This window comes from Talpa occidentalis, unplaced genomic scaffold (assembly GCF_014898055.3).
Source record: "Talpa occidentalis isolate TD23 unplaced genomic scaffold, MPIMG_talOcc4v2.1 talOcc4.11, whole genome shotgun sequence".
NCBI classification, from domain to species: Eukaryota; Metazoa; Chordata; class Mammalia; order Eulipotyphla; family Talpidae; genus Talpa; species Talpa occidentalis.
In genome coordinates, this window is record NW_023601104.1 from 37,783,986 (window position 1) to 37,792,633 (window position 8,648).

At 37.4% G+C, this 8,648-nt stretch overlaps 2 protein-coding genes across 2 annotated transcripts; one reads left to right on the forward strand and one right to left on the reverse strand.

Annotated features, from left to right (window-relative positions):
- Nucleotides 1-392: 392 nt before the first annotated feature.
- Nucleotides 393-1,331, forward strand: LOC119238840 (olfactory receptor 4F3/4F16/4F29-like). The gene has a single exon (XM_037502912.1). The coding sequence runs from the start codon at nucleotides 393-395 to the stop codon at nucleotides 1,329-1,331; it is 939 nt and encodes a 312-aa protein (XP_037358809.1).
- A 5,948-nt stretch (nucleotides 1,332-7,279) lies between these two features.
- LOC119238841 (olfactory receptor 4F3/4F16/4F29-like) lies at nucleotides 7,280-8,255 on the reverse strand. Its single transcript, XM_037502914.2, has one exon. The coding sequence runs from the start codon at nucleotides 8,216-8,218 to the stop codon at nucleotides 7,280-7,282; it is 939 nt and encodes a 312-aa protein (XP_037358811.1). The 5' UTR covers nucleotides 8,219-8,255.
- Between the last annotated feature and the right edge of the window lie 393 nt (nucleotides 8,256-8,648).

Below are 8,648 nucleotides of genomic sequence, written 5' to 3' on the forward strand. Positions count from 1 at the left end.
ATCTTATTGGTTTATAACACTGGTTTATAACATTGGTTTATAACATTGGTTTATAACACCCAAACCTATCTTATTGGTTTATAACACTGTATATGAATCAGATTCTACTATCTTCCCATATTTGTTTCATCTTCTTATTACAGTTGAATAGCCGAATAGTCCTAGAGAATGTGGTGATATGGATATTGCATTTGAATATGACTAACCTGACCTAGAGGATAACAAATAAACGCCTTTAGTGATTCTAGGACCCTCAGAAGGAATTGAGGAAATGTACAGTCTTCACAATGTGGATATTTTTGAATAATTAATCATTATAATGTAAAAGATTATTAACATTTTTATTTTAGTTTCTTTTTCATTATTTTGGAAACATGCCAGCTGATAAATCAATGGATGGAACAAATCACTCCACAGTGTCGGAATTTGTGTTCTTGGGACTCACCAATTCCTGGGAGATCCAACTTCTCCTCTTTGTGTTCTCCTCCATACTTTATGTGGCAAGCTTGATGGGAAACTCCCTCATTATTATCACTGTGACTTCTGACCATCACTTACACTCCCCCTTGTACTTTCAGTTGGCCATCCTCTCCTTCATTGACATGGGGGTTTCTTCTGTCACTTCTCCTAAGATGATTTATGATCTTTTCAGAAAACATAAAGTCATCTCCTTTAGTGGTTGTATTACTCAAATATTCTTCATCCACCTCACTGGTGGTGTGGAGATGGTGCTACTCTTTGCCATGGCCTTTGACAGATATGTGGCCATATGTAAGCCCCTCCACTACCTGACCATCATGAACCCAAGAATGTGCATCTTCTTTTTAGTGACTGCATGGACAATTGGCCTTATCCACTCCATTGCTCAGTTGGCTTTTGTGGTAAATTTACCCTTCTGTGGTCCCAATGAGCTAGATAGCTTTTACTGTGACCTTTCTTGGCTCATCAAACTTGCCTGCACAGACACCTACAGACTAGAGTTCATGGTCACAGCCAACAGTGGGTTTATATCTCTGGGATCTTTCTTCATATTGATTATCTCCTACATTTTTATCCTGGTTACTGTTCAAAAACGCTCTTCAGGTGGCTCATCCAAAGCCTTCTCCACTTTGTCAACTCATGTCATGGTGGTGATTTTGTTTTTTGGTCCTTGCATCTTTGTTTATACATGGCCTCATCCTACATCACACCTTGATAAGTTCCTTGCTCTTTTTGATGCACTTCTCACTCCTTTTTTAAATTCAGTCATCTATACACTGAGGAACATAGACATGAGGGTGTCAATGAGGAAAGTGTGCCGTCAATTTATTATTTACAGAAGGATTTCTTAAATGACAGAAGTCATATGAAGTTTCTTTACTAACAGAATATCATTAAATTTCTATTACTTTAATATCAGGAGTTCCTAAGTATCTTACTGTATTAGGTGTACTGGATTAAAATAACATGACTGTTTTAAAAATGTTAACTGAGAAATTTTGTGACTGCCTATGATCAGAGGAAGCTTGTGGTATGATGAAATATACTTTCTGAAGCAGAAATGTTACTTGTCTCCCAGGAGACATTACTTGGACTAATTAATCATGATGTGGACTTCAAAAATTGAGTTTTTAGTCTCAGTGTGGGGACTGATAATTGAATATAAATAGATTGATATCATATGGAAATGCAATCATAAAATTTTAATTGGTCACAAAATATCAGGCAGTTGCTTGGTTTTCCACATAGGCATGATTCTTTCACTTTAGGGAAAATCAAGTGATGATGTCAATATTAATCATAGGAGGGAATCAGAACAGCAGGAGTTAGCTGGATTACTCAAATACTTAATCATATAAATGTTTAATTACATCAGACATGCATACTTAATGGCCTTATCTCCACTAAGGCATACCTGGCATCACATTCAGGAAAAAGATAACGCACCAGGTTTCCCTTTTGTATGGGCATTGTGATCTCTACTTTTAAATGCGAGGTGTTAAAAATCTTGACCATAAACAATAAAGTCATTTGCTATTCACCCTAACGCTTTAGAGATTTCATTCAATTATTACCCAGAGTTGATAATTAGGCATAAAAGCAAGTAAATATTTCCAGAATGAGAGGCTGGTTGATAACAGCTCCACATTCCAGGAACCTTGAATCTGATGCTCCCCTCATTCCATTATCTTTCAAAGAAATTGCACAGGTAGAGAGTATTTCTCATCTCAAAATTAACAGTAACCATAACCAATAGTTTCTATCTAGAGGCGTCTCCTCTTCTTTGGGGAGAGGGGGAGATGTTCTCTCAATACGCACTTAAATTCACCCAATACTCCACATAATTTCAAGAAGCTAGGCAATAATCTGAGAAATACATGTCAATAGGGAAGAGCAAAAGTACAAAGAAAACATTAAAAGAGACAAATATGCAAGGAAATGGTAAATTAGATGAGATGTGCACAAGATAATACAATGGAGACATAAAGAAAAGACCACAGGCAAAGACAGATGGGAAGCGCACAGATACTTTAAGTGTGGTAGATATTAAATAGGAAGATCCAGTTAAGACATCTAATCAAACAATTGAAAAAGCTAACTCTTTCAGTACCTGCTCAGCCAGAATCACAGAATTTCATGAATTATCATATGGATAAAAAATGAAAGTTTTCTTTTCATAAAACAATGCAAACATGAATCATCCAAATTATCACTGCTAGCTCTGTTTCTACAGTCTATCAATTCTGCATTCCAGAATCCAATACTCGCTTGCTATAGGTGCATGGGAAAGTTACTTAATTACTGTGAGCCTCGGTTTCCCTAACTGTAAATGAGATAACACCATGGCCCTTGCAGGCTGTGGGGAGACTAGGTGATATGGTGGATGTAACACACACCTAATGCAGCTACCACTCACATTATGGGAGCACATAAAGTTGTACCTGACAGACAGTATGGACAATTAACTCTATGTCCCAGTGCTGAGTTCCATGTTAAAAAAAAAAAAAAAAAAAAAAAAAAACCTCTTTACTTCTGAACCCATTACTTTGAGGGAATTAAGAGAAGCTGATAAAGTTAGCTTTTCATTACCAGTTAGTGATCAGCACATAACAGCCTTCATTAGAAATATTTCCCATAGACCTATTTTTCCTAAGTGGAAACATTGCTCAGGGCCTGTTTTATGGTAAGTTTGTGTTCTGACAAATAATAAGGCAGATCATGCCATTTACCGAACCTTCCTTTCCCTACAGCCAAAGTCATCAATAAATTCTCACAACTATTTTGAAGCTTTTCAACCACCACACAGGCCATTACAGCTGCATGAGGGGGTCGGTGTTCATAGAAATTCTAAAGCCTGTGTCTATCTAAATAAAAATTTGTATACCTTTGACTAGAAAGTACAACAACAAATACGTATCTCTCAGGAAACAAGGATATATTTTCAATATCCACTTAGCATTCTTTAGCCATAACTGTAGCGACTACACAAGGAAAATGACAAAGACAGTTTATACATGCCAAGAAATCAGGTATGGATAAGTAGCAACTCAGACCAATGTATCCTAATTCAGTTTTTCCTATTCTTTCATGCATTCTTATTAATTTTACTAACTAAAATTTTATACTGACTATCCTGTGTTAGTGGCATAAAAATAAACAATGCCTAGCTGACATTTTCAGTCAATGGCCAAAGGCATAGGAATACGAATACCATAGGCTTAGCAGTGCCTGGGATAAGTGGAAGAAACAAACTGCATCTCTCATGATTAGAGGAGACAAGGTGGAAAATGTCTGACTAAGCAGAATTTTTATTCAGAGAAAATAACAATATATGAAGGCAGCATTTCAGGAATCACTTCAAACAGCTAACACACTATGAGAAATGGCATGTAAGTTCAAGGAACTCTGGGATGTTGAAGAATACACATTGCCGGAGAACAAAAATTGTTTAAGAGAAGTGTGGAAAATGTGGTGAGAAAGTTGAAACTAGCTTTAGCTAACCTCAGGTTCTAATTTATGATGAATGCTCATTTTTAATAAAAAACAGAGCAAAGACTTAGGATAGATGCATAAATGCTCCATGATGAGGATTCATTGTCAGTGTGATGAAAAGCTGCAAGGAAGGAACAAAAAAGAGAACACTCCCAGTTAATAGGCTGTGGTAGCAGAGTGGATCTGACCTGAGACAATCACCAAGCAGTCTCCTCCTAAGAACAAAGAAAATCTTGCGCTCTGATATTCTTAAAATTTCAAACCCTCAACCATCCACTCTTCCAAGATTACCATCATCAAATATTCAGATATGGACCCAAAAATATCAGGCAGAACCTACTGAGAATCAACACAAACACACAAAAATATCTGTATCAAACGGTGTCTCAATAAACATAGAAGCTAATTGCAGCCCCAGAGGGAAGTGACCAGGTAATGCTGCCGATCTGGGATTGCCAGACTGAGAGCACTTGGCCTCGGGAATTATCAAGTGTGGTTCTGGTTTTCCCAGGGTAGCCAACCAGAGAAGCTGTGGATGAGAAGAAATAAGAGGTTTGAAATTTTCTTAGGATGAAGAAACTTATCATCATGTTCCACAAATGTTTTAAAATCTTATTTTTTTAAAGCTATATTTTATTTATGCATACGAGTTCTGGGGTACAGGCCAGAGGTGCAGGTGGTGAGAAGGTGTACCACAGACAGAGCAGGGAACAGAACTGGCAGACTGATGGAAATACGCTGCTGAGGGGAGCAGCAGGCTGGACAGGAGAGGTCTGCTGCGCCATATGGGTTAACTCCCTGGATGGCTAGGGATCGAACTCATGCTGCAGAGGCTACGGATAGCCTCAGTGCTGTGCTTAATCCCTTGCACCATCAGGGAGGCCCTTAAAATTTTTATTTTAAAATTGCATAATATTGGACCTTCCCCGGTGGCGCAGTGGGTTGAGCGCTGCACTGTGAAGCTGTCCACAGCCTCTGCAGGGCGGGTTCGATTCCCAGCCAGCCAGGGAGAAACCCAGATGGCATGGCAGAACTCTCCTGCCTCGCCTGCTGCTCCCCTCAGCAGTGTCTTTGGTCCGTCTGCCTGTTCTGCTCCCACTCTGTCTCTGGTGAATCCTCTCACCCTCCTGCACCTCTGACTGTATCCCATTTCTTGTATAAACAAATCTTAAAAAAATAAAAATAAATAAAATTGCATAATATGCAACTACAGAACCACAACTTGAATAAACTTAGGCAAGTGGATGAATGTGTTTATTACTTCAGCTTGTAACTAGACAGTAGAGGGAAGAATGAAGCTGAATGCTCAAAACAGGAACTCAGAATTTAATGCAACTAAGCTCCTGCCTTTAAATCCTGTGTCTTTTTCTCACATATGTTTCTCATTATCCTAGATTTCATTTCTGACAAAAGGAAATATGACTGTGAACAGTTTCTATATGTCTGCTCCAAATGTGAGCTCAAGTGCAACATCCTGAGGAAACTCAGATTGGTCTACTTTAGTCATAGACTCCTACCTATATCATTCATCTCTGGTTAGGATTTGGTTCACAAGCCCCACCGTTGGCCAAACAAGAGACCAGAGAGATGGTACCTAAAGTCATCTTCTATAACACCAATTGATTACTGCAAGAGAAAGATATATTTGCATGGAGAAAGAGTCCTATCTGGGGCAGATAATAGAGTAGAAGTCCTAGCAGCAGTGATGTCTTTAGAGAAAAGACAATGAGCTTTTCGAAAAAAGTTACATTTAATGATAGAGAAAATCTTCACTCATTGTGCAACTTGGGAATCTATCTTCTCACAAATGTAGTCTTGACAAAAATGCAAAACAAGAAATGATAGGGAAGAATAGGCAGTTTTCTAAATCATCACATATAAACAATGAGCAATCAGGCAATCCCTGCTAGAGGAACTGAACTTTATTTAATGGATATAGGAGAAAAGGCTGTGAAATTTCGAATTTAAAAATGCTACCACTTTCAGACAAAATCTAGGGATACTGTGATAAAGCTCTACCTAGTAAATATATATGTACTTATACTCCAAATATCCAACAAATGACTCACAAAATGAATGAATGCATATGTGAATGATACAAGGACACTGAAAAGCAAAAGAAAAGACAAATTCTCCAATAACATAAGTAAGAAGTAAATAAGGAAAAGATATGAGACAACAAAAATAATGATAGACTGACTAGATGTATGAAGTATTAGGATGCAAATGGTTCAGAGCCACTTGCTCCACACCGCCACATGAGAATGAGACTTGGTTGTTCTTTCTTGCAATGGGTATGAATTGAAAATTCTGAATATTTTTATACAAATCTCTAATTCCTTTACAATGCAACATATAATATACAAAACACATCCCAAACTAGAATTTCATTTTCAGCAATTTAAGTCATGAAAATGGTACAGAAAGAATCATGTCAGCAGATGGAAAAGGAAGAATGTGGCTAGATACAAATGGAAGAAAGAAAGTAGCTTTAAGAACATAGGCGTTTATATAATTTAGAAATTCTATATTACGTGTGAAATATATCAACATTTACATGTTGTTGCATAATTTTATGGGAAATATTGTATATTCATAGTGTAAAAGAAAATTAAACATTCCTATTATTAAAAAAAGAACATAGGATTTATTAAACCTAAAAAATGCTATGAGAAACCAAGGTAACTTGCCAGCATTGTCCATACAAAATATATCTGGTTTAGAATTTTATTTTTCCTGGTTGTGATATCAAGCATATCCTATTAGATATAAAGGCATTAAGTATCAAAATCTCATATAAACATTTTATGATTAAATATTGAGCAATTTTGCCAACCTTTGCTCTGAGTCATTCCCTCATGGGACATCCCTGATATTTCACTACAGTGAAAGAGTTAGGCCTAAATGCAAGATGAAGGACTTATGAAATTCTGTGCCAAATTAATAAATTTTGATGTATATATTTCTATCTGGGGTTAACTGACAGAGTAAGTTAGCATTTTCTCAAATAAAACACTCTGAGAGCACAGAAATTCAATTTTCAAATTCCAGGTCATGATTAATTAATTATATTAAAGTCTCTGAGAGAAAAGCAATATTTCCTCTACAGAAGATACTCTTCACCACACCACATGATTCCTTTCATGATAGGCAGTCACAATTCTTCAGTTAACATTTTTAAAAGAGTCATGTTATTTTAATCCAGAACACCTAATATGGTAACGTACTTTGGAACTCCTGATATTAAAATAATAGAAATTTAAGGATATTCTAAGTCAGTAAAGAAACTTCATGTGACTTCTGTCATTTAAGAAATCCTTCTATAAATAATGAATTTACGGCACACTTTCCTCATTGACACCCTCATATCTTTGTTCCTTATTGTATAGATGACTGAATTTAAAAAAGGAGTGAGAACTGCATCAAAAAGAGCAAGGAACTTGTCCAGGTGTGATGTGGGATATGGCCATGTATAAACAAAGATGCAAGGACCAAAGAACAAAATCACCACCATGACGTGAGTTGACAAAGTGGAGAAGGCCTTGGAAGAGCCCCCTGAAGAGCGTTTTTGAACAGTAACCAGGATAAAAACGTAGGAGACAATCAATATGAAGAATGATCCCAGAGATATAAACCCACTGTTGGCTGTGACCATAAACTCTAGTCGGTAGGTTTCTGTGCAGGCAAGTTTGATGAGCCGAGGAAGGTCACAGTAGAAGCTGTCCAGCACATTGGGACCACAGAAAGGTAACTCTACCACAAAAGCCAACTGAGCAATGGAGTGGATAAGGCCGATGGTCCAGGCAGCCACTACAAAGAAGATGCACATCCGTGGGCTCATGATGGTCAGGTAGTGGAGGGGCTTACATATGGCCACATATCTGTCAAAGGCCATGGCGATGAGTAGTACCATCTCCATACTACCAATGAGGTGGATGAAGAATATTTGAGTAATGCAGCCACTAAAGGAGATGACTTTATGTTTTCTGAAAAGGTCATAAATCATCTTGGGAGAAGCTACAGAGCAGGCTCCCAGGTCAATGAAGGAGAGGTTGGCCAAAAGAAAGTACATGGGGGAGTGTAAGTAAGGGTCAGAAGTCACAGTGAGCATAATGAGGGAGTTTCCCATCATGCTTGCCACATAAAGCATGGAGGAGAACACAAAGAGGAGAAGTTGGATCTCCCAGGAATTGGTGATTCCCAGGAATACAAACTCTGACACCCTAGAGTGATTCGCTCCATCCATTGATTTATCAGCTGTATTGTTTCCAGAAAAAAGAAAATTAAAAAAATGATATAAGCAAGTTAATAATGTAGTATTTACAAGTCATAAATTACTTAAGGGTATTCACACTGTGTATACTACAATCCCCTCAATTCCTTTCTATCACTACTAAAAAGTAATGTCTTTATTATCACCAAAAGCAACTGAATCATATCCACGTACAATACCTCTATCACCATGACCTCTATGACTATTCATCTATAGCAAGAGAATGAAGGAATTATGAAAGCATATTAGACTCAGAGTCATACAAAATATTGTAAATCGATGTTCTTTCAATAAAAAAAATCAGAAAAGAAAACACAGTAGGAGTACAGACAAGGACTGGGGTGGAAGTAAAATAGTGCAACTCAAGAAAACGAGAGGTAGAGATGGTATGTCCCAGAACTCA